Source organism: Podarcis bocagei, assembly GCF_964188305.1.
Source record: "Podarcis bocagei genome assembly, chromosome: 14".
Classification (NCBI taxonomy): domain Eukaryota; kingdom Metazoa; phylum Chordata; class Lepidosauria; order Squamata; family Lacertidae; genus Podarcis; species Podarcis bocagei.
Window position 1 is genome coordinate 45498723 of NC_138139.1, and position 26127 is coordinate 45524849.

General features: G+C 42.7%; 1 protein-coding gene and 1 long non-coding RNA gene across 4 annotated transcripts in view; both read right to left on the minus strand.

Annotated features, from left to right (window-relative positions):
- Window positions 1–19135, minus strand: part of LOC308572982 (small integral membrane protein 10-like protein 3) — a 32200-nt gene extending 13065 nt beyond the window's left edge. For 2 of the 3 annotated variants that reach the window (XM_081169601.1, XM_081169600.1), the window contains exons 1-3: window positions 14688–14808; window positions 11672–12573; window positions 5801–5901 (exon numbers count right to left, since the gene is read on the minus strand). In XM_081169601.1, the coding sequence (XP_081025727.1) occupies window positions 5801–5901; window positions 11672–12496 (926 nt within the window). In that variant the 5' untranslated portion in view covers window positions 12497–12573; window positions 14688–14808. Of the gene's footprint in view, window positions 1–5800; window positions 5902–11671; window positions 12574–14687; window positions 14809–18856 lie in introns of those variants that run through there. The other variant, XM_081169602.1, reaches the window with a different exon arrangement.
- A 3146-nt stretch (window positions 19136–22281) lies between these two features.
- Window positions 22282–26092, minus strand: LOC308573113. The gene is made up of 2 exons (XR_014001926.1): window positions 25773–26092; window positions 22282–24345 (listed from the first exon to the last, which is right to left on the minus strand). It is a non-coding gene; the product is annotated as an uncharacterized lncRNA (long non-coding RNA).
- Window positions 26093–26127: the final 35 nt, after the last annotated feature.

Consider the following 26127-nt stretch of genomic DNA (forward strand, 5'->3'; position numbering starts at 1 on the left):
TCAAAGCCTGACTTGCAGCTAGTCAAACACTTCACCAGCAGCAGTGAAGCTGCACGGCTGGTTTGCTGCCACCTCTGCTCCAAGGGAAGATGGGGTGTGCGTCTAAGAACAAGCCAGGATTCCAGGCAAATGGTATGGGGACCTCCAAAGCTGTGGCAGGGATGTTCCAATTGGATGTCTCCTCCACATTGGTAAGCGTGAGATCTGCTAGAAGGTCCTGCCCCTGAAGAGACCTGAGGTTCAAGGTCTGGGCAGGGCTGAACGCTGACAGAACTCCTGTCTACCTGGCTCTGCATTCTTCTTCAGCAATACATCTGCTCCTTCTTCACACAGGGACAGGATGCAAACGCATCTGAGGACTGAGCAACATCTAGGAATGCCTGTGTATGTCTGCAAACTGTCCTGGACAGAAATCGCTAGGGCCGCTCTAATTATGGTCATTTCTGAGCATCGTAGAATAAAGGCTATGCACGTTATAGCAAGTGACCTGAAGGGGCACACAAGTACGCCAGCTTGGTAATAGCCTAGAATTAAATAAAATCAGTAGGTGGATGGAAGTACTTCGGAAAACACTGAGATCACAGTGAATTGCTCCAGGCTAAATAGCCTGATCTCTGTCAGATCAAAAGAAGCTGAAAACTTCTCTGACAAGGACAGGCCATCTTCAGAGCTTTTCTTTAACCCATGGGCGAGCCTAAATCAAAGAAGCCTAGGACGGCATAATTTCTAGTGACTGATATTAAAATAAGGCCCACAAGGATGTTCTCCCAGTTTTAAATGGTATAATTTTAAATATAGTATGGCGATCTTATATGCATAGGTGTATTTATATACATTGGCACTTTCTAAGCAAATTGCAATGGTTGGTGGCTGATGCAAATATCTGCCTATGAACCATGGATGAGAATAAATCAACGAACCCGTGGATTCTTTTAACTTGCAGATGAGAATCTGTACATCAAAGGAAACCAAAGCTGCTGCTGACAGCAATTCCACTCCAATGCAACCTCACCGTCAGCATGTCACAAGGTGGCAGCGATTCAATACATCTGTTGCAGCAATGCTGAGAAATCTGGGGCACTAAAGAGACAAACTGATTTATTGCAGCATGAGGTGCCACCTGCTTCATAGGAAGGGGGGAACGACCCATGCCTTCCAGGTTCTCAGCTGGTCCCTGGTCAGAGGAGGTTTTCCATTTGCTTCTCTCTCTCTCTCCCTCAATAGTCTTACACACAGCTAGTCAGACTCTTCACCAGCAGCAGTAAAGTTTCTGTCTGGTATAAAAACATATGCTTCCTAGGGACAGCCAGCTGAAAACTACTTTGATTTTTAGAGCCTAACTTCCTATGATGCTATTGGGCAGGCAAGAACTCAACTGTATCAAACTCCTAAAACAAACACCATTAGCTGTACTGCTGGATAAGTGTTTAATAGTTATTGCGTTTGTATTTGTTTAAAAATAATTAAAATTTTGTTTTAAACACACACACACACACACACACACACACACCCCAATACCAAACTCCTAACTCCAGCTCTACCTGCATCCTTTCTGCCGCACAGATTTATATGGTGGAAACCAGATTTATTACCTGACTTATTCAACAAGACATTCCAGGAGAATATTATTGTGCAGCTGACAAAGTCCCAAAGTCAGGAACAATGGGTGCCAGAGGAATTGTGCTACATTGGGGTAGCCAATGTGATGCCCAATGGAAGCTGTGGGACTCCAACTCCCTTCAGTCCCATCAGCATAATCCCCCATGAAATACAGATTAAAATGTGGGGTTTCCAGAAGTTTATTTGTGCATTTCAATTGACAGGCCATTCTTTTCTCTTTTGAAGTGCACAGTTAACTATTTGTGCATGATTCTAACTGGGGGCGAGTACATTTGGCTAACAGGATATAAGATTTTCATATAAATGTGCAAGGGAGCACAATACATATGGAAGCATGAGGCGTATGGGGACACTGGCCTCTGCCAATGCATAATGTGTGAATGTGTGAGGAGAGGCTTGGAACGCAACAGAAAACAGTTGACCAGACATGTTCCAGTACCACATACATGAGCTCCCTCTAGTGCATTTTGCTAGAACTGGCCTCCTGCACAAAGGAAAAGCAACTAATGTAGTGTTGCTCGTAGCCCTTTCAATACCATGACCTTGCACCTATTTATTCTGTATAAGCACATGCTCTATATCACCCTATGGACCTCTGAAATCTTCAATGAGCAAGGCAACCTCAAACTAAAAGCAAATCATACCAAGACTAGTTTTGTTATCCCCCCCCCCCGTGAAATTTTGCTGCATTTCAAGCAAATTCATAATCGCTTTGTAAGGGAGGGAGGGCATTCTCAATCTACCACAACTGGCTCACTGGGTTGGGTGTAGCATCTATGCCAGCTCTCCAGCAAGTGGGTAGCTGTTGCTTACTGACAGGAAGAGGGGAAGGGAGTGGGGAGGTCTGTGCCATACAAACACACTGGCAGTACCAATCAGGTGTTCCTCCCAGTGTGTTTGCACTGCACTGACCTCTGAGTCGCTTCTGCAATCTACAGAGACATCTTTCCCCCTTGGTCCACCACATTCAATATTTTATAACTATCATTAGATTTCATTTATCACCCTTTGCTATACAGTCCCAGGGCAGGTTACAACTTAAAATTCAATATGAAAAACAGTTCTTCTGGGGTGGAGGGGAGAAGATAAAAAAAAATTTAAAACAGTTTCAAAAACCAGAATACCAAGAGCCAGCAGAGCTTGAGGATTATGCTTGTATTTGGTAGGCCTTTATGATGTACCTTAATAATCGTCCCATCTCAATGTAGTCTCCCCACAAAGTATGAATTCATCTGGAAGCAGCTTTAATTAGTGTTCCCCCCTATTTGTTTTCCTCATCCATGATTTAATTCATGTGTCTATTCCCCTCCCCACTCAATTATTTCCTTACAATAAATAATAATTATAATAATAATAATTTATTATTTATACCTAGCCGATCTGGCAGGGTTTCCCCAGCCACTCTGGGCGGCTTCCAGCAAAATATTAAAATACAATTTCTATTAAAATACATCTTACAATTAGATGTCAATGCTCTTTTGTTGGCCTTTTATTTATTTCAGTATATTAAAATCTATACTTATGCTATTTTTTTCTTCTCTTATATACCTGCCACATCCACGATGTGCCTTGTTAGTTTTTTAGTCTGTTCATTCCTTTCCAAAGACGCATAGCCACTGAACTAAAAATATACAGTTTATTTATTTTTTAAAAAGGAAATACTATGATTGACTGGTAAGATTCTAGTTCAATCCTTGGCATATCCAGTGAAAAGGATCAGGTACCAGGCGGTTCAGAGGACTGGAGAGCTGCCAATCAGAGTAGACAATACTTGGCTGGCAACTCCCTATGAAACACACACAGAGCGGTATTTGATTTTTTTGCTCCAGACTTCTGACTACCATCACTGCAGCCACCACCTATTGCAAACTGATTTTGAAACTCTCCTTGCCAAGAGGTAAAGGACAGACAACTATTTGCAGAAGGCCCCACAGAGCTTGTTCCATCGTTTATCTACTTATTTATTTCATACAGTTTATACACTGCTTGATTGTAAAAAGCCTCAAAGCGGTTCTTTGGACCCTGGACAGTGTCAGTATATCTGCCCTTTCAACTTTATGTGACAGCAGAAAGACAGATTGAAAAGGATAGCTGACAGCAGTGTTGTTTCCTGCCGAGACAGACAGAAGAACGACAAGACTGGGAAAAGACAGGAAAAGCAAATTGGTTCTGGGTTTTCGACCACAACTTTTTATTTCTCTTTTTCCACGCAGCTCAGTAAAAACCATCCAGCAGCATTTCGTGTTCAGATTTTAAAACCATCACAATGTGTATATATGGTTTTCAGCTTTGATATATTATGCTAATTGCTATGACAACAGTGAGAGAGAAATTTAAAATTCAGCAGATTCGCAGGCGATATATAGATCCTTAAAAATGCTGCAACATTTTTAATAACATTGAATTTGACCTCTATCTCCCTCCTGTGGTGCAAGGATGCAATCCCACCATCAGCTTCAGATTGTGTATTTGTACAGATACCAATGCACTCCTGGGTTGCAACTCTCTTTTAAACATAGTTTGAATGTGGTACATGAGCCCCCTTTCATTAAGCAATTTTTTTTAAAAAATGCGAAAATCTAGAAAGTTGCTGCATCTCTTCAACAGTGGTCCATGCCAAATCAAAATCTAGAACTATTACTAGAGAAACCTGTGAGCAGAAGTTATAAACGTTTTCTTGATAGGAAATCCAGTGGCGCACAGGCACAGCATGTGCAGAGGAATCCCATAATACTCAATGGAACTCTGTTTCCCCTGTTTCCCCATCCCAGTGCAAAGGCATGGGGAAAACACTTCACACAAAGCACAGCAATTAAATTTCAGTGTATCTGAAGAAGTGTGCGTACACACAAAAGCTCATACCAATAACAAACTTAGTTGGTCTCTAAGGTGCTGCTGGAAGGGATTTTTTTTTTATTTTGTAGCAATTAAAGGACTTGCTGCCACAAGGCATTTTGGAAATGGGCCTCAGGGTAGGTTTAGAGGTTTTGAAAAGGGAATTGGACAAAACTAAAGAAAAGAGAGTAGGCCATAAAAACTCCCATGCTCCCAGGCAGTGTTTCACTAAATGCCAGTGGCTGGGGCAAAACCGTGGGAGAGCGCTGCCATCGTCATGCCTGGGAATCACCAGGCTGGCCACAGAAAGACTCAGGATGCAGGAATGGGTGAACCTTTGATGCAACCCTTCAAGGTGGTTCTTATGTTGTTATGCATACAGACAATGCCAGGAGGCAGTGGAGAAAATGAGTGGTCTAAGTGCACCTCTTGTGCTCCCATTTAACAGACGTGCACTCATGGGGTTTGGACAGATATACTGGAGGTGCAAATCTATTTTGTCTTTCATGCGGCTTAGATCTGCAGTTCTGTCGAGGGATTAGGGGGACAGAGGCCTGGCAGAACTCTCCCGCATTTGGGTACTATGCCCATGTCTGACTGATTTGAAACCCTGACGTTTTAGCATCCCACCCAGTGCCCCATTGTGCATAGAGGGAGAAACCCAGAAATGCAATTGGCTAAGCTGTGCTGAAGAACAAAGAACATCAATCCATTTAAATGCAGTCCTTGCACAAATTCAATTGATATTAATTAATGTTGCAGATAGGATGCTGATTTGAGAAGTTGCACCCTTGAGGAGGAAGAAAAAGGAACACACACGGTTTTGCTCTACAGAACATACAATGCTATGTTAGTTTCTTCTATGAAGCAAGTGAGTATTGGTCAGTCACGTACAGCAAATATTTCAGTCATGCAAGGCTTCACTGTGAATTAGATATGTAGCCTCTACAAGCATTACCAACTTATATACTACATTCTAAAAAGCCTTTCTACATACTTGTGTGGTTATTAAAAAAAAACGACTAATAAGCAAGACTATTGACAAACATCAACAAATCATTATTGTGCTGTGATTTTTGGCGTTGCATACAAAATTTAGTACAGGCACATATTCAGTTCAAGCTTATATATATATATAAAAAGCACAACCTAACTTTAAGACAATGGCCACAATCCACCAGCAACCATCTCGGCTGGGCAAGTGGAAAATTATACATCATGGTGGGTGGTGCCCAATGACTTCACAAAGCAGTGCCGCTTTTGCATCAGCTCTAGTTTAAACACAATATTAAGTCAGGAAATATGCTATCAAAAAGTTTCACTTTCTAAATGCAAGTAATCTTACCTTTCTTTAACCACTTCGCTGGATTGCTTTCTAGTAGCAGAAACAGAACTCTTGATAGGTTGTTCAGAAGAGAGCTGGGTTTTGACCAATGCCTTATAGAACTGAATTTTAAAAAGCATGACATTTAGCGAATAATCTTATAATTTAATTCCAATTCTGTCAATACTCAGGAAATATAAACTCGTCTAGAGAATGTATGTTACATGAAAAAGGCCTGTGAGTTTGCAGAGTGGGCATTGGTCCTCCCCGTCCCCCAGACCTCTAATGATATTTTGCTATTTCACAGTAAACCTTCAAGGACGTTTAGAAAGCAATTCAGGGACCATTCACGTTGCTACAACCCGATTTCCAAAGGGTAGAACTCACTCAGGTGCAAGTATGCAGTTGCTGTTTTGCAAGTACAGCGTTTTAACTCGTAGCTTTAAAAGGGCATTTACAGAGAACAATTCCAAAATCTGCCTCGGCTTTCTAGGAGCTCAAACTCTATCTTCAGTTTTAAAGTCTCTTTTTCCACAACAGTGGACCAAGAAGCCACATGCAGTAAAAGTGGTGAACACCCTAATTAGATATTAAACAAGCCATTCTTTGATTTATACCCACCCCTTACTCCTCACCCCCTCATCAAGAACAAAACATTATATTTTTATATAAGCCTTCATTGTCATCTAAATACATTGTCACTTAAATAATTCTAGTAGTGCAAGAAACTTCTTTAAAAATAGATTCCTCCCCACCCCACCCTAGTATAAAGTGCAGACTCTACAAGTATGTTGTTACAATACAATCCACAGCCTAATTAAGGAGATGTATTCAAATCTTTGCCAATGTAGGCTTCACTTCTAAATGTATGTACTTGATAAGTAAGCCTCTTCAGACTGCATGGGACATCTGAATAACAAATGTGGTTAGGACTAAGCTGCTAGTCCCTCTGAAATAAAAGGTAAAGTCATATTCCCATGTCTGTGCTTAGCTGAGAGTAAGCCTGAGAACACACATTCCACTGCAATGGATCATACTGTTAGTAACTTCACTAAACCCACTTTCCTTTTAGTTCTGCTGGAATGTTTCAACTACCATCCAGGTTTTAAAAAGTTAAAATTCAAGGCAGGTACACAATTTTCATTAAAAGTACAAGTGCACTAAATTCACTCGAAACATTTAAAGAGAGATGCTAGAAAGCTAACATACAAGCAGATACACACATTTTAGGCAGAACCCTATGGCCAGCAGGCTCTTGGAAACTTTCATTTCAAAAAGAACTTTGACACGATGCATTGCTATTCAAGAAACACAAACCCAAAGTCTTCTTCGGCTCGCAGAACTTGTTGCATCGTCCCCCAGATATGAGTCTGTATCATTAATGCCATAATGATTATTGCAGCTTGGACTGATGAGATGTTTTACAGCAAAATACTGAGAGCCACCTGTGGCTTTTAAACACACAGAGCTTTAAGATGCATCTGTGTCTATCTATTCCCAAAGGTTTCTGATATTTTGCAAAATGCAACTTGGTAGGTGAATGCATGCAGCCTCTTTTAAGCAGAAGTGTCATTCAGAGAGGGCAAGGGTGCTTCAATTACTACCTCAATTTTCAAATATTTTGGACCACTTGTGATAATTTTTCAGAAGCACCTATGTCTCTGATTATTATGAGGTATGCGGGGAAAGGTGCTCTTGAAAGTCACTGCTTTTGGGGGGCACCTCCTGAACTGTATAACAATAAGAGGGCTCTGAAATCTCTTTCCCCCAAAGCTCTACCAAATCCCTGTAATTCTGCCTCTGTTACCAAATGACACCTAAATGCGCCATTTATGCCCCTAGATGAGAGTATCAACAGGAGTGCTGTCAAGCAATTGCTATGGGTAGAAGTAAAACCAACCAACATTTTACACAGAAAAGACTATGGGATCAACACACTATAGAACGAATACAGGGACACAGTGGTACCTTGGTTTAAGAACAGCTTAGTTTATGAACGACTTGGATTAAGAATGCTGCAAACCCGGAAGTAGGTGTTTTCGTTTGTGAACTTTGCCTTGGAAGAAGAACATGTTGAGTGTGTTCCATTTGTAAATTGAGTCTGCCGCTGCAATGGGAAAGCACGCCTTGGTTTAAGAATGCTTTGGTTTAAGAACAGACTTCCGGAACGGATTAAGTTCGTAAACCAAGGTACCACTGTATTTCACAGTAACTAAATGACAGTTAAAATATCAATCAGCATCTAAATGAAGCAACTTCTTGGATTCCAGTTCCCATCAGCCTCAGGCAGAATGGCCAATGATCAGGGATGATGGGAGTTGTAGTCCTGTAACACCCAGAGCACCAAATGTTCCCCAGCTCTGATCTAAACAAGAAGCATAGTTAACTAAGATTTCCAGTTAAGATTTATGCTTTCTGCCTTCATAAATGCCTTAAAACGTAAGTGCTCCAATGGCTTATTCTGACACCTCAACATGACAAATGCACAGAAAACCAATGCACACCTGAGTTATGTTAATGTTCCAGTGCGAGATGCAAGACTGCAGAAAGAAGCCAAACACAAAGAAAGTAAAGCTGCCAAAACTTCTGTTAAAGAGAAGTAATCTCCAGACAATGAGCCAATCAATATACATTACTTTCATCCCTTAAACATGGCTTGATGTTGTTACCCATTGTACATGGATGTTAGCCACGGTTAACACAAACTAGGATTTGGTCCTAATCCAAGAAGTGAAACCAGATTCTAGCTATGACTTCAAATCCAAAGTGTCAGGAGCAAATCCTCATTATTGTTGAATGTTGGCAAAACAATGAAGTATGGCAAAAGGGTTGGGGAGAAAGGAAGCTAATAAACCTATGGTGCATTTTCAATCCTTTGAGCATGGTTCAGGGATGGGAAACATTATGTCTGCTCTAGCTCAAGGAGATTTAAAAAGGTTTAAAACAAAAGATGATTGCTGAAAGCAGAGCATAACCATACAACTAAACACTGGTGAATACTCCTGTCCTTTTGTGGGTGGATGTTCTCTATCTTTCAAGGGTTTGATTAGCTCTTGTCATACACTGGCGACATGAAGGGCTAACAAACGAATACAGAGAAACATGGTGCCCTGACACCATGCCTGGCTGCTCCTCCAACATCCTACACATTGGGAAAAGGCCTGAAGTGAGAGCCAGCTATTCCACTAGTACAATAAGTATTAGCTTCCCCACCCTCTCCTCTCCTGATGCACCCTATAGATCTGCTCTGATAGGTTTGTTGTTGTTTAGTCGTTTAGTCGTATCCGACTCTTCGTGACCCCATGGACCAGAGCACGCCAGGCACTTCTGTCTTCCACTGCCTCCCGCAGTTTGGTCAAACTGCTCTGATAGGTTAAGGGAGCTGATAGTGCCAGCAAAACAGTTTAGGTGGATACCACCATTGACTCCTCCACCCAATCAGATGCTTCAATCATATAGGGGCCCACAAAGACCCTAATACCTAAAGGGGGCAGCTATATTCTGCTCACTGGATAAGAGTTTGTTTTCCCCCACACACATTTAGTTCTCATTTGGATATGGATTTCTTTTTTTTAAAAAAAAATCAAGTTTATGTCATCCAATCTTTTAAAGTCACATACAGTCAGACAAAGCAGTAGTTTTGGCATTTGTTTGGAATAACTACATTATGGGTAAGGGAAAAAAGAAGCCTTATTGGCGGTGCTTATATATACACAATATCCTCTATATTTGGCATAAGGATAAAAATTCTGCAACGAACCGTTAGGGACAGAACTATAAATTGAATGCTGTTAAAAGACATAAGGGCTATACATCTATAATATATATTGCCTCACAGATCTAGCTGAAAATTGCTAAGTCACCTATCCAACATGTTTTCTTAATAGCTTAAAATGTCATTTTTAAAATGGAAGACTTTCCTCACAGTCCACAATTTCATATTAAGGCTTTTATTACAAGCATTCTGATTTGGGGTTGAGTGCATGTCTGTGCACGCAAAAATCAGTAAAAAGCTGCAAGGAGACAGAAGTCTTCGTGACTTTGGTAGCAAAGCACACACACAAAAGGATCCTGCAGTACCTTAAAGACTGCCAGATTTAATATGGAAAAAGTTTTCATGGACCAGAGTCCACTTCATCAAATGCACAAAAAGAGGGAGAATACGGATATGAAATTGCTGATCCCCAAGAAATTATGCCACAATGTATGTCAGTCTTTAGGGTGCCCCATGACACTTGGTTATTGTTCTTCCTGTAAGAAACTAATCACAGCTATTCCTCTTAGGAATAATAATTTCCTCTTAGGAAAAATAAAACAAATAAGAAGAGTGTGACACAAGATTCCTATAGCATTCCAACTCTTGTTTATTTTATTAAATAGGATGAAGGCTTGCATCCATGGCAATTTTTTACCCAATATTGAACACCAGTCTTCCTCCCGCACCTTGTTTTGAACTACCATCTTCCATGCCTATTCCCCATGATGGCTATGGTCAATGGGAGTTGTAGCCCAAACCATCTAAAAGGTACCAGGTTGGGGAAGGCTGGTGTACAATCACCCTTAAAAACAGTTTAACAGCATGCTTAGTCACCTAAAGACCTTTGCCTAGGAACAAGTTAAATCACTGTCATGAGTAGCAATGGAACCAGCCCTAAGGATCCCTGACAGCCTCACCTATTCTTTTTCCCTCAATGCCAATAGCAGCCAAGGCAAGATGCTTATCTGCATTGCCAAAGTTCAATTTTTTAAGTGGCTGCTGGCAGGCACCATGGCCAACACTCCACCCCAGACGAATATAGCTGAGATTAATAATGAGACATTTGTGCTGACTTCTAGACACATTCATTGCCTGCGGATAAATTTCACAGCTCTAGAGTAACCAGCTCTTTTAAAAGAAACACATGAACAGAGATATGCTTAGAATAAAAAGACCTTACTAACGTTGCTGGAGTAGGGAGACTTCTCGTAGGATTTGTTCAATTGAAATGCCAAACAGGGAAAACATGGGCTTTGCAGCTTCCCCCTGCCACTGTCTTTTCAGGGAATTATCAAACAACGGATTCCAAGAGCAGATGCAATGGTGATTTTTGTTGGGGTGGAATGCCAAACCAGCTTGACCAAACTGCTGTTTGCAAAACAGTTCAAGCCACAATTTCAGATCCTGGATCAGTGGCCACTCGCAAATCATGCATCAGTCAGATGGTGGCAATTTTGGCATTACAGTTGAACTATCTCATAGTGTGAACAAGGGCAAGGAGATTTAGGAAGGCCCAACAGAGATGCTTAACAGATTATGTTTAAAAAAGTAATGTACACTCACAATACTTGAATTCAACTATCATGCACAAGGCAGAAAGTTGGGGTTTTTCATGACGAGTGTAGATGCAATGAAAAATATAGGTTTGTCACCATAATACATTTGAAACAGCCCAAAGGGGTGCAAAGTTCAAACATGGCAGGTTGTATCCAACTAAGTTATATTCCAAGTAGATACAGTGAAATTAATAAACCTAAATTATGCATGTCCATTAATTTCAATAGGTCTAATTGCAATAGGACTAGTATTGGATACAACCCTGTCCTAGTAATATTTATATACTAATTCAGAAGAAATAACAGGATGGGGTCCTTAATGCCTGTTATCAGCCATTTCTACACATTTTACTCAACAGGCCTGAAAATACTGAAATCTTCTCCATCAACATACACCATAATAAAAGGTATGACAGCTCACTAACTCCCTAAAGTTTTTTTTTATGTCGGTTGCCTAAAAGTTATTACTACAACACTTCCTGTTATTATCTCTCTTGGGCACTGACAGATCTTAAAAGTACTTGACAAGAAACAGTACAACAAACTGGCACTAGCATTTCAAAACTATTGCATTTTTACCTTCACTATTGCATGCCAGAGATTTGCAAGTGCAAATGCTCGTATAGCTAGCAACCACTGAGCTATCTGAGGGTTCTTGGTTGTGTACTGTATAGCTGAAAGCATTTCCTTATATTCAGATGTGTCCGCTGAAGACATAAGGTTTAAATAGTCAAGAAAAACATATGGGTTCTGGTCGTTCACAAGTCCGATGGGATATTCACTCAGCGCAGCTGCAAGAATGGAATTCAAATCCGATGGCTGGAACTCCTTGGAGCCTGACCCCTCAAAAGCAAGGCGTACTTCATCCTCAATAACTCCCATTTCCAGTTCTAACAGTTGCTCTTTGTGGTTGTACTGGAGTTCAGACAGCCAGAAATGTGCAAAGCGTACAAAGTTATCTCCACAACAACTCCACGTGCCCATGTCACTAATGAAGTTGTGTGCCTTCTCCAGCCAGCCTGTCACTGCAGTGCTATCAAAGTGTTTAAAGAGCTTTTCAAATATATCTTTTTCAGGAGAAAAAAGTGGACCTAGTGATTCCTTGGAAGACGCAGCTCCATTCGCCGCATCATTCAAGCGTGGTGGCCTTTTCTTGCCAATATGAGGCAATGGGACAGCTTTAAACAGAGTGCAGTTCCTGATCTTAAGAGAGAAGAACTCCTTTTGCAAATGATTATTATCCACGTGAGAGTTGTTCACTAACGACTGGATATTTGGAAGACGAAGAATTTCATTCTGCTCATTCAGGGCATTTTTACGCAGGTGTTGGTGTCCTACATCATCTTCCTGTTCCATATTAATATAAGAGATATGCATCACCCGTCTGTCCTCCAAACTCTGCATTGTACTGAACTGTAGTAAATAATGGAATGCCTTTTAGTTGTAGCATAAGTGACGATTTAGTGAATCTCAATATGTACCTGAAACAACACAAAAAACAGAAGTAGTTACTTGTTGTCACTAGGGCTATAAAGCACAACAAAGATTTCTTCTAATGCACTAATCTGCCTTTAGGCAGATTAAAATGAACTGAAAGATTAATTGATTAAATCATTGCACATTACCAAAACCTCAATGCAGGTGTTTTTCTAAGATACTGAAGAAATGGCTCATTTACCGTTATGTACACAAGCGGTCTTTGGTTTGTATGCTGTCCATTTCCCTCTCCAGTGTTCAAAATTAGCCAGGTGCCAGGCACATTTTGCACCCTGGCTATTGGCTACTGATAACCAGCGAAGATGCCTGGGCTCCAGGATGGCGCCTGACATCTCCACCATCTGGAGGTGCATGCCTGGAGATCCTTGGATCTTGACTGTTTTCACACACTAAGAACACATCCTGTATACAGTGGTACCTCGGGTTACATACGCTTCAGGTTACAGACTCCGCTAACCCAGAAATAGTACCTTGGGTTAAGAGCTTTGCTTCAGGATGAGAACAGAAATCGTGCTCCGGCAGCAGGAGGCCCCATTAGCTAAAGTGGTGCTTCAGGTCAAGAACAGTTTCAGGTTAAGAACGGACCTCCGAAATGAATTAAGCTCTTAACCCGAGGTACCACTGTAATTCTATCAGTTACATTTTATTTGCACCATCAGAATAAATTTCAGGATCCAAGATGCTTCTTTCTGCGCAGCCTGAGCAGGAGCAGTGAACAACGTTATAGTTAATTGTTGTAGCTTGTCTTCACTTACTCCACCCCTCTGCCCTGTTTACAGTTGTGAAGAATATTCTTACATTATGAATGGTCTGTGTCACCATTAAGAAAAAAGGTAGAAATAGGCCAATATATGTGTGGCCTGTCCCTGGATCAAATTACTTTTTTTCTTCATTTTGGAGGGGAAAAGCAGTCCATCATCATCATCATCATCATCATTACCATAAATCTTTTTGCTACAGTGTTCGAAACTCCCATTGTTCTAGGTGCATTTTGTGACAGGGTATTTCATTAGCACAAACTGTTTTTGAGCTCTGGATGCAGCACTGTGCCTGAGATTTCAGATTAAAACTGCAGAGTGGAAGGGAAGGAGGACCTTTTTCTGCCTCCCCACTTCCAGCTACTCTCTGGAGACTGGAGAAGAGACCCTCTTAAGAATATTAGGGGGGGAAAGGACTAGACCATGTGAAAAATGAACCTAATATTTTAGCAGTAGTTCATTCATTTTCAGCTTTGTATTCTTGTTATTAAAAAAATTTGCCTAGACATTCCGTTGTTGCGCCCATGACCTCAGATTAAGGTGCCATTTAGCTCCTAGCTTCCATATCTCAGTTTCGAACACTGGTTTGCTAATCTACTAAGTAAACAGATTTAAAGTTGAAACTCTTAACCACCATCTCATATCCAAGTATTTGTTTTAAGCAAACAGAAATCGCATTCTAAAGCAAAAGTATCTACCTATACCATATTTTCAGATCTTCTGAACCCACTTACTTTTTACTACAGAAAGTTCTATCTTTACTTTTTGCTCCTTATCCTCATAAACCACCCTATGGAGTACTCAAATATTATACAAGTGACCCCCCACTTATGCAGGGGTTATGTTCCAGCATCATGCGCACATAAGTGAAAATCAGATAAGTGGAGAGAACCCTCTAAACACGCTTTAAATGCCCTCTCTACCGCTCTCTCTCCAATCCAGATCAAAAATACTGTACCAAAAAACAACTTCAACTGGAATAAAAGCTCTGGGGCTGGCAGGAGGCTGGAGGGCGAGCAGAAAAGCAGCTGCTGGTGCTGCGCTACCCCGCACACCAGCTGTTAGGCAGAGAGGCTGCACGGTCTAAACAAGGCCCACTTGTGCCTTCAGTCTCTTCTCTGCCCTTACTGAAGTCCTCTTCAGGCTCCAAGGACTCTCCAGCTCTCTCCCTCCATTTCCGGATATGAATTAAATGATTTAATTATTTCCCACCACCACACATATATGTGGTCGTGCGCAAGTCAACCGCAAATTGGGTGTGTGTGTGCCTGTACTCATTTTGGAGATCATAAAGAAAGGCAGTTCAAAACCAAACATTCCTCTATTCTAGTACACATTACCTTCTGTTTCGCTTTACAACTAGAATACTGTAATTTAGTTTTGCCCTTTTGTGAGCTGATGCAACTCAACTGTCATAACAATTGCTAACTTCAACCAATAAGATTCCAGGAGGTAAATTATGATGTCATAATCCAGAATCATTCTAGAGCACAATTTCTTTAAAAATATTAAGCAAAATGTTGGAGAAGTCTCATTTTTTTAAAAAAAAAGATTTCTGCTGAGACAAGTGGCTTGATTTCTCTACTGAACAAAGAATATTTTTCTCTAAACAGAAGAGAGACCAGGAGACTGTAGGAATTTCCATCTTAACATGGCAACAATAGGACATGTATCAAAATGCAGAGCATCACATTTTCTGTACAACAGTCATTGATCTACATACAGTTTTAAACTCAGGAGATGAAGAGATCATGCTATAGCAAAACTATTTAACACATCAAGACCACCTTGATATAAACAGACCCTTATGTAAGTTTGGTGGTCACACAGAACGTTTGTTCTTATTGCAACTTGACAAGCCAATTTGCAGGTAGCTATATCAATCTTGCTACCAGTGATGTTGGTTTTCTGAAAAAAAATTGCAAACTGCAAATTAGTCTGTTTTGTGGTCTGCATTGGAACATTATCAATCTGCATCAGAACAAAATTCTGATGCCCTAGAGAGTGTTTTTAAGCATGTTTCTTTTATTTCTATATAATACAAATTTAAATTTTTGCAACTTCCAAGATTGCCTAATAATAAATTTGCTATAGGCACCCACTCATTGTTACTAATCGAGCTATGAAACAGAGTTTTCTACAAAAAAATAAAAGCCATGGAAAATTCTCCACCCTCCCACCCAGCTTGTTCCTATCACAGCACTCCGACAAATCTGTGAAACCACACCCATGTCAAGGAACTAAGTACAGTAAGGGTGAAAATAGATTTGAACAGAGATACAGAATACAATGCACTACCTCCCACATTACATCGAGGACAGACTGCGATCAGTGAAGCCATCAATTACCCAAAAAATGTATGTAACCTAGTTACAAGGGACATGATTTATTGAATTACATTTGTATCCTACCTTTCTTCCATAGAACTAAAGGGAGGGTTCCTTGTGGTCTCCCATACAGGCAATGACTAGACAATGACTATTTTGGAGTCAGTAAGGTTGCTGTACCATGCAACTTCAGACCATAATCTTAGATAGTTGTCAAAAGTGAGGATGCCTGCCAAATCTCTGCTGGAAGAGTCTTCCATAGCATGGGGTCAGTCATTCTAAATGTGCAGCTTTTGGCTGAAGCCAGCTGGGTCTCTGTATCATGGGGGACAACTCTCAATACTTTTCCAGATGATACAGTGGTACCTCGGGTTACAGATGCTTCAGTTACAGACTCCGCTAACCTAGAAATAGTACCTCGGGTTAAGAACTTTGCTTCAGGATGAGAACAGAAATCGTGCTCCAGTGGCACGGCAGCAGCGGGAGGCCCCATTAGCTAAAGTGGTGCTTCAGGTTAAGAACAGTTTTAGGTTAAGAACGGACCTCCAGAACGAATTAAGTTCTTAACCTGAGGTACCACTGTATTAGTGATCAGGCTGAAATATAAGGTTCCAAGTGGTCCTTACGATTACTTGGACCCAAGTTGCTCAGGGTTTTGTATAGTAACACAAGAGCCCTTTTTATGAAACTAACTGATGGGAAGGTGCCAATATGCTTTGTGCCCTCCTTGATAATGTCCCAGATTCTCTCTGAGACCTCTGGGGGGAAAACAAGTGTATAATTTGTGAGGGGAGGGGGCAATACTACTAAGAAACCCAAACTCTTATATTTGATTTTTTTTTTTAGTTACAGATCCATCTATAGCACTAGAAAAAGAGATCACGAGGATGGTCAGAATCTGAGTAATCTTTGACTTTCTTAGCCCAATGGCCATGGTGCCCATTTGCAACAAATGCAAACAAAAACAAAAAAATAGAAAGAGCAAAACATGCAGACACACTGCCCAAAGTTTGGCAAATTACCGTAAGTAAAATTTAGCAGTGAGCACACCACTTTCCACAGGTTCCAATATCAAAGCCTACCACATAACTGAGGAAATATCAACTTCAAAATATACCTTTTTCTATCATCCAGAAAGCAACATTATTATATACTGCTTCTGATTATGCCAATAAAATATGCCAGTGAGTTTCATAACTGGGCAGATATTTGAACCTTGGCCTTCAAGGTCCTAGCCTCACACTCTAGCCACTACACCACTGGCTTCACAAGAATAAAATGAAGGACTGAGGCGGGAAGTGTGACTATAGTGGTACCTCGGGATACAAACGTTATCCGTTCCGGAGCCCCATTCGCATCCAGAATAGAACGTAAGACACGACTGTGCATCTGTGCGTGTGCGGGTCGCGTTTTGCCGCTTCCACGCATGACGTCATTTTGAGCATCTGCGCATGCGTGAGCGGTGAAACCCGGAAGTAATGCGCTCCATTACTTCTGGGTTGCCGCGGAGCGCAACCCGAAAGCGCTCAACCTGAAGCACATTCAACCCGAGGTATGACTGTACTGGAGGAAAGCCAGATTACAAAATGCAGTTATTTTAAAAAACTATTTCGTAAATTTCAACCATTTTCATTTCCTGTTGTGATTGTGAGCCACTTTGGACAGGCGTTTGCCCAGGAAACATCTTAGCAAAACAAATACACAAAATATGTGCAAGATGGGTTCGTTTGTGTTTACTCGGTATGCAAGCACGCACTCCCACAATTTGAAGCCCTACGGCTCAAGGGGGGAGCTGAGGACAGTCCAAGGAGCGCCTCCTTCCTTCTCAACTCCACTCCCCACCCCAGTAGCTCAACCCTAGACTACCTCACAGGGTTGCTGTGAGGATGAAGTAGGAAGAGCAGGGGTGACAAATAGGGAACAGCCATCCACCTTGAGGGAAAGGTGGGATATGGGCCGGATTTAGGTTTGATGAGGCCCTAAGCTACTGACGGTAATGGGGCCCTTTATATGTCTAGCTGTCCTTTGTCAACAACAAATTGTCACTGTTTTTTGTGTTGAATATATGCTATATGGTATCTAAAGCCATTTGCACATAACAAATAGGAGCCTACACAACACAAAACATTGTTGCTGTATGTGTTATTTTATTTGTTTTTTATCTTATATTTTGGAAATGCACATCCAGTTTTTTCTTTAATTTTTTTTGGGCCCCCAAGAGAGTGGGGCCCTAAGCTATAGCTTGTTCAGCTTATACATAAATCCGGCACTGATATATAGGGTATTTTAAAAGATGCAAGTGGCTCTGTGGGTTAAACCACAGAGCCTAGGACTTGCCGATCAGAAGGTCGGTGGTTCAAATCCCCGTGACGGGGTGAGCACCTGTTGCTCGGTCCCTGCTCCTGCCAACCTAGCAGTTCGAAAGCATGCCAAAGTGCAAGTAGATAAATAGGTACCGCTCCGGCAGGAAGGTGAACGGCGTTTCCGTGCGCTGCTCTGGTTCGCCAGAAGGGGCTTAGTCATGCAGGCCACGTGACCCAGAAGCTGTACGCTGGCTCCCTTGGCCAATAAAGCGAGATGAGCGCCGCAACCCCAGAGTCGGTCATGACTGGACCTAATGGTCAGGGGGCCCTTTACCTTTTTATTTTAAAAGAGGCCCCATGCAACATGTGTACAGTGGTACCTCGGGTTAAGTACTTAATTTGTTCCGGAGCTGCGTTCTTAACCTGAAACTGTTCTTAACCTGAAGCACCACTTTAGCTAATGGGGCCTCCAGCTGCCGCTGTGCCGCCGGAGCCCGATTTCTGTTCTCATCCTGAAGCAAAGTTCTTAACCTGAAGCACTATTTCTGGGTTAGTGGAGTCTGTAACCTGAAGTGTATGTAACCTGAAGCGTATGTAACCGGAGGTACCACTGTACTCTGTATCCACGGGGCCTCTTTCAAAGGACTTGCCTTGTATATCCCCTAAAAAAGGAAGATACATAAAAACGTGCGCGTGGTTTGTTTTTGATTTAAATGTGCTTTTACTTTATAGGGAAGCACCCTCACCCAACCCACCGGCCGGAAGAGACCGGCGCCCTCACCCATGAGGGAAGTGTGGGGTGGGGAGAGCACCTTTCCCTCCCCCCTCAAACGCCCCCTCCCCAACCCCCCTCCCCGTCCCTCACAAGGCGAGGGTCACCTGTAGCCTGACGTTGAGCATCATGGAGGCCACGATGTAGAGATAGGGGAAGTTGATGCGGAGCTTCCAAGCCAAGTCGAAGAAGATGAGGAGGGTCCGAGTCAGCCCTTTGCAGAAGACCCCGTACGACCTGGCGGCCGCCGACTGAGAGAACCTGGCAACCAGGGCGGACAGCAGCGTCGTCGCCGCCACCGCCATATACACTCACCTGCAGAGCCAGGCCTCATAGGCTCCGCCCTCTCCTCTACCCCCCCCCCAACAGCTTGCGCCTAACCGCCCTTCCCCCCCCCCCCGCCGGGCTCGCGCTGACCCCTCGCAAAACCCCGGATGTCGGAGGAGCGAAGGGAAAGGCAGCCCCGGCCGAGCAAGGTGTTTACGTTCGGGCAACAGGGTTTGCCGCCGCGGCCGGCGTCGTCGCGGCGCCTCTACGTCACGACGCACAGCTGCCTTCCTGACCAATCACTTCTTCCCAGAGAGGAGGGCGGGGGGGAAAAGAGATTAAAAAACAACTGGAAGGAATTTGTGGTCCTCCAGATGCGGACGGATTTCAGCTCCCATCAGCCCCAGCCTGCAAGGTCAGCTGCTCTGGATGCTGGGACTGGGAGCTGTAGTTTAGTGGCATCTGAAGGGCCAAAACAGACCATGGTTTAACCTGTGGAGTTTATAACTTGTTGCTAGATGGCAGCTCCTCTCCTTGGCCACAGAGGTTGTCTGGGGCTGATGGGAGCTGTGGTGCAGCATCCGGAGGGGACCACACTTTAGCAGCTCTTGCTCTAGGGCAGGCATAGGCAAATTTGGCCCTACAGATATTTTCTGACTACAATTCCCATCATCCCTGACCACTGGTCCTGTTAGCTAGGGATGATCTGGAGGGCCGAGTTTGTCTATGCCTGCTCTAGGGTGTGAGCCACCATATGTGTGTGTCCAGTGCCAGATTTATGTGTAAGCTAAACAAGCTATAGCTTAGGGCGCCACTCTCTTGGGGACCCCCCCAAAAAAAATTAAAGGAAAAAAAAACCCTGGATGTACATTTCCAAAATATAAGAAAAAAACAAATAAAATAAAACCTACATAAAGCTATGGTTTTCCCAGTAGTGATGTATGGAAGTGAGAGCTGGACCATAAAGAAGGCTGATTGCCGAAGAATTGATGCTTTTGAATTATGGTGCTGGAGGAGACTCTTGAGAGTCCCATGGACTGCAAGAAGATTAAACCTATCCATTCTGAAGGAAATCGGCCCTGAGTGCTCACTGGAAGGACAGATCCTGAAGCTGAGGCTCCAATACTTTGGCCATCTCATGAGAAGACTCCCTGGAAAAGACCCTGATGTTGGAAAAGATTGAGGGCACAAGGAGAAGGGGACGACAGAGGACAAGATGGTTGGACAGTATTCTCGAAGCTACCAGCAGGAGTTTGACCAAACTGCAGGAGGCAGTGGAAGACAGGAGCGCCTCGCGTGCTCTGGTCCATGGGGTCACGAAGAGTCGGGCACAACTAAACTACTAAACAACAACAAGCTCTAGGGTGTGAGCCACTGTATGTGCATGTCCAGTGCCAGATTGACGTATAAGCTAAACAAGCTATAGCTTAGGGCCCCACTCCCTTGGGGGCCCCAAAACAATCTAAAGGAAAAGAACCCTGGATGTACATTTCCAAAATATAAGATAAAAAAACAAAATAAAACCTACCTACAGCAACAGTGTTTTGTGTTGTGTAGGCTCCTATGATGTACGTAATGGGCCCTGCCTGCTAGCCTGCTCCGTAAAATATCACTGGTTTGCTCATTTCTATATATAGGGTGCCTACATTCTGCATGTGCAAATGGCTTTAGATACCTATTGGGTCCATAAATTACCACGTAGCATATATTCAACACAAAAAACAGCGGCAATTTGTTGTTGACAAAGGGACAGCTGGACATATAAAGGGTCCCATTACCTTCAGTAGCTTAGGGCCTCATCAAGCCTAAATCCGGCCCTCTGCGTGTCATGTGTGCATTGCTCTTTGGGTGCTTTGTCCAAAGGGCTTAAAGTTTTGAGCAGCTACTCAACTCAACCAACCTACTGGGAAAGAAAATAATCTCCCAACTATATAAAATCCTCACACAATTGGCTCCCCTTCTTCTCATTTCATTGGGGAAAAGGTTTTGGACAAGAATTAGAGGAACAGCTCTGGGAACAAATTTGAAATAAACTACCATGTGCATCCAACTCATCTGGAACTCAAGAAAATGTGTTAAAGATAGTGCATCACTGGTACATGTTCCCAAACAGATTATACACATCTAACCCTTGCTGTCAGGAATGTGATTTACCTGGCTCTCTAGTGCAGATGTGGTGGTTTTGCCCCAAAATTAATCCCTTTTGGGGAAAAGCTTTTCAAACAATCAAATGGTGAGACAAATCACTACAACCAGCCCCAAATTAGCTATACTATATTATGTTACTCCTCAGATTTGGAACATAACCAATAAAGACCTCACCATCCATCTATTAACTGCAGCTAGATTAGTGACTGCAAAAAATGGGAAAACTTTAAATGCAAATCGTTTTGAAGCCTGGATTTCACAAGTTTGGGACATTGTGCTTGTGGACAAATTAACAATTTAAGAAAGGGAATATTGATATGGGAGGGGGAAATCACACCTTCTATACAACATGGTATCCTTTTATTGACTTTGTTAAGACATACCGTAGTTTTAACCCTTCATCGACTCATGGAACCTTATGAAGCAACATTTTAATTTTAGTGCCTTTCTTAGAACATCTAAAACTGCAACTATCAACTGCTATTTTTTTCTTTCTTTTCTGTACAACTAAACTGTTTTATAGCCTCAGTACTACAACAGAAAAAATCTACAGAAAATTAACCACAATCCTATAAACACTGATTTTAATACTGTATTTTTTATTGCTGTAACCTACTCCAGGACCTTATGGTAAGGGGTAGGATATCCACTAAAAATAACATTTACTCGGGATTAAGTCCCTTTGAATTCAATGGGACTCATTCCCATGTACAGTGGTACCTCGGGTTACATATGCTTCAGGTTACAAACGCTTCAGGTTACAGACTCCGCTAACCCAGAAACAGAGCTTCAGGTTAAGAACTTTGCTTCAGGAAGAGAACAGAAATCGTACTCCGGTGGCGCAACGGCAGCAGGAGGCCCCATTAGCTAACGTGGTGCTTCAGGTTAAGAACAATTTCAGGTTAAGAATGGACCTCCGGAACGAATTAAGTACTTAACCTGAGGTACCACTGTACAGGTTGGAGCTTAAAGAAGATGTTAAAAGAACAGGGCATGGTAACCCGGTCAGGATGGTGAATATTACTCAACTTATAGGCTACAACCCTCTGCCTACTTATCTGGTAGTAAACCTCACTGAAGACAGTGGGAGTAGAAATGTATAACACAGTGCTGCAAGTAGGTTTTAATATTTAATTCTCTTTTTTGCAGTGAAGATGACAATTCCAAACAATACTGAACATATTTCAATATAAGCCAACGTTAAAAATAAAAAAGGCAGTGTTCCTTGAAAAACTCAGCATGAACATGATTCCCCTAGCCTTTATAGTCTGTGTCAAATTTTCCAGGATTACATCAGCATGATTATTCTAGCAATCCACACCCACATACAGGAATCATGCTGTTCTTCTGCCAACATACACATATAAAGTCACATTACACAACTTCTCAAAACTTTTAAATAGACTTCCTCTTTGCATCAGGTAGTTAAAGAACTGTTTGTCCACATTTTGAGAGTATTCAGTTATCATTTACGCAGGTGCTGTACCGGTTTCGGTTTAGTAACTAACTTAATGTCTAAAGTAAAAAATTAACAGGAAGCAGATTTCCTAAACTTTGTGAGTTGTTTTCCGTGTTTTACAATGGGGCAAAAAGTTAAACAAAAGAAATACAGGCCACTGAGCTATGGGTGAATGGTGAAGCATTTGCTTTGCATGCAGAAAACCCCGGATTCAATCCCTGGCATTTCTTGGGACTCAGGGAGAAGCCCCTGCCTCAAAACCGAGAGAGCTGCTCTTATACTGAGCTAGATGAACTGATGGATAAGTATGAAGTAGCTTCCTATGTTCTTAGATGTACTCATCATTAGTGAGTCTTCACAACAGAATGACATAAAAATGCACAGGTGTATAGTAATGGTTTCGGAGTGTTGATCTGGGAAAGAAATAACAAAAATAGTTATTACTGGAAACGCAAATCTTGCAGATCACAGCTGGAATACAGCCCCATGCACATCTACTCAGAAGTAAGTTCCACTGAGTTCAATGGAACTAGCTTCCAGATAAGGGATTGCAGCCAGGAGAGCAATCTTAACCAGACAGATATGACAGAAGGCAGATACACTGACATATTTCCTGTGCAAATTAAGCTGTATCACACCTGTTCCTGGTGGTAGGTTGCTGGGAAGGCACTGTAAACTTTCAGTTTATACCCTTCCTTTGACTACTGTGGGGTGAATTTTAATCAAAATTGTATTTTTGTTGATGTAAGGGTTGTAAGAGCTTCAGGAATGGGACCAGTGGATGAAAGAAGTTCTGACGCAGCACAACTGTTTATTCATTTGCCCAACACTCCCATCCCCTTTACAGACTTTTTTTGGTCCTTTACACTAGTGTAACTTCTGCCAACTTAACTTCTTCCAGCAGGGCTTTCCCTCAGCTGGTGCACATCGATACATCAGGACAAGGCATTTACACCAGCTTTAAGGCCAATTAAGGGACGCGGGTGGCACTGTGGGTTAAACCACAGAGCCTAGGACTTGCCGATCAGAAGGTCGGCGGTTTGAATCCCCGTGACGGGGTGAGCTCCTGTTGCTCGGTCCCTGCTCCTGCCAACCTAGCAGTTCAAAAGCACGTCAAAGTGCAAGTAGATAAATAGGTACCGCTCCGGTGGGAAGGTAAACAGTATTTCCATGCGCTGCTCTGGTTCGCCAGAAGCGGCTTAGTCATGCTGGCCCCATGACCCAGAAGCTGTATGCCGGCTCCCACGGCCAATAAAGCGAGATGAGTGCTGCAACCCCAGAGTCGGTCACGACTGGACCTAATGGACAGGGGTTCCTTTACCTTTTAAAGCCAATTTAGCTGTGGGGTGACTAGATCAGGCATAGGCAAACTTGGCCCTCCAGATGTTTTGGGACTACAACTCCCATCATCCCTAGCTAACAGGACCAGTGGTCAGGGATGATGGGAATTGTAGTCCCAAAACATCTGGAAGGTTGAGTTTGCCTGTGCCTGAACTAGATTAATAACTTTGCATTTTTTATTAACAAATTTGCATTGACATTAATGCACAACCTTATGCGGTAGAATATTTTTAATGTACAGGAGGAGTACAGAATGCCTCTCTTCCTCAGCTCTGCTGCCATTTGTCCAGTCTGCTGCTTCATTCTACAGCATTTATTAATTTTTGTAAAGCACAGGTATCCTATCTTTCAGCTTGCAAGGTCCTCAGAACAGTTTAGCATCTGGAATAAGAGAAATTACAGTAAAATCCATGCTGGCTTTTCCTACAGGCTTACAGGGGTTTCTGCCATACTCTGCAATTTAGAGAACAGAGCCCATTGTCTTCTCAGGCCTTTCTCAGAACCACATTGCAACTTGCTTTCTCTCCGGGAACCATGCCAAAGCACAGGAATGAAACAACGGGAACACTCTGAAAACCCCCTCACCCCCTTTCCTGCCAAGAGTCCACAATAGTCCCAAGGCAGCTTTCTGTACATGCTCAGGAACCTCAACATGGGGCAGGACTCCTGAGGGAGGAGAAAGGAGGAGGGAACTGGAAAGGGGTATACCGTATTTTTTGCACCATAACACTCACTTTTTTCCTCCTAAAGTAAGGGGAAATGTCTGTGCGTGTTATGGAGCGAATGCCTACGGATGACGGGGGATCTGCTACAGTCGTGAGCAGAGGATCCATGGTTACAGCCTGCACCAAAAAAATCACGCACCCACTGTTGCCTGGGGCCACAATGGTGCAAAAACATGGTTACAAAGCATGGATCCACATGGATCTTCAGGATTTTTGCATTGGGCTACCCCAAACTCACCGTCAGATCACATGTCTGTGGCCGCAGCATGAACCACAAAAATCATACATCCACTGTTTCGTTTAGAATATTTTTTTCTTGTTTTCCTCCTCTCAAAACTATGTGTGTGTTATGGTCGGGTGCGTGTTATAGAGCAAAAAATACGGTATATGCTTGTGCGCATGACTGTGAACTTCGTGCATGCTTTTTGTGACTTATCACACTTGCTCCTTCTACCAGTTCGTGGATGGTAGAAATAAAACCTTTTTCTCCGAAACTATTCCTTGAGTGTCTGTTGACTCCCACTTCCCTTTCCCAGGCGCAATATTTTTCCCACCCGAGAGCAAAGCCTCATAAGGCTACACTAGAGGCCATCAGGTTTGGGAAACCTGCAGTTCTCAAGTTGCATAGCTGAACTGTAAGACTTATCACTGCCTCTCCCTGTCCCCCGCACCGCGCCTGTTGAATTTTGACCTGCTAGGACGTTGCGAGGATATGGTGGGGAGAGCTATGCACACATTGAGCTCCTTTGTGGGACATAAACATAAAAATAAATAGTGGTGAAGACAATATTGTTATGGCGAGTCGTTTTTAATCATTTTAGTGCACTTTTATGAAAACTGCATGTCATTTTCACTACAACTAAAACCACTTTTTCCCGAGATGGTAAGAGATTTAGATGGGGCGCTTTGCTTAAGAAAATGATCAATATTTTTATATTAAATATATAATGAGTAGAAAATACATACACTTAAGTATGCATATATATATATATATAATACATATACATATATATATATATATATATATAAAGAAAAATGGCTACGACGGAGATTGATGGGAAACCGCCCCCGTTCCTGACCCACAGCTCCCCTCGTGCCTTCTGAGTAGGTTAGTAGCACAAAGATGGCGACCCCCCCTCAACCGACGCCAATGTCCGAATCGGCCGGCAGCGGAAATGTCCGAACAGGAGGCGAGCGGAGCAGGGAGGGGAAAATACTGTCCCGAGGGCGAGGCGCGAGGACGCACACGAAGAGCCGAACGCTGGCCGAACGCCGTCGCCCCCTCAACGCCTTCCCCCCCGAGTCCTTCCGAACATTCCCGAAAGACCGGCAAAACCCAGCGTTTCCGAATGCTGCCGGGAGGGGCGCTCTCCGAATAGTGTCTTTTAAAGAAGAACACGACGGCCGACCCCGTCCTACTGACCCGAGTTTCCCCGAA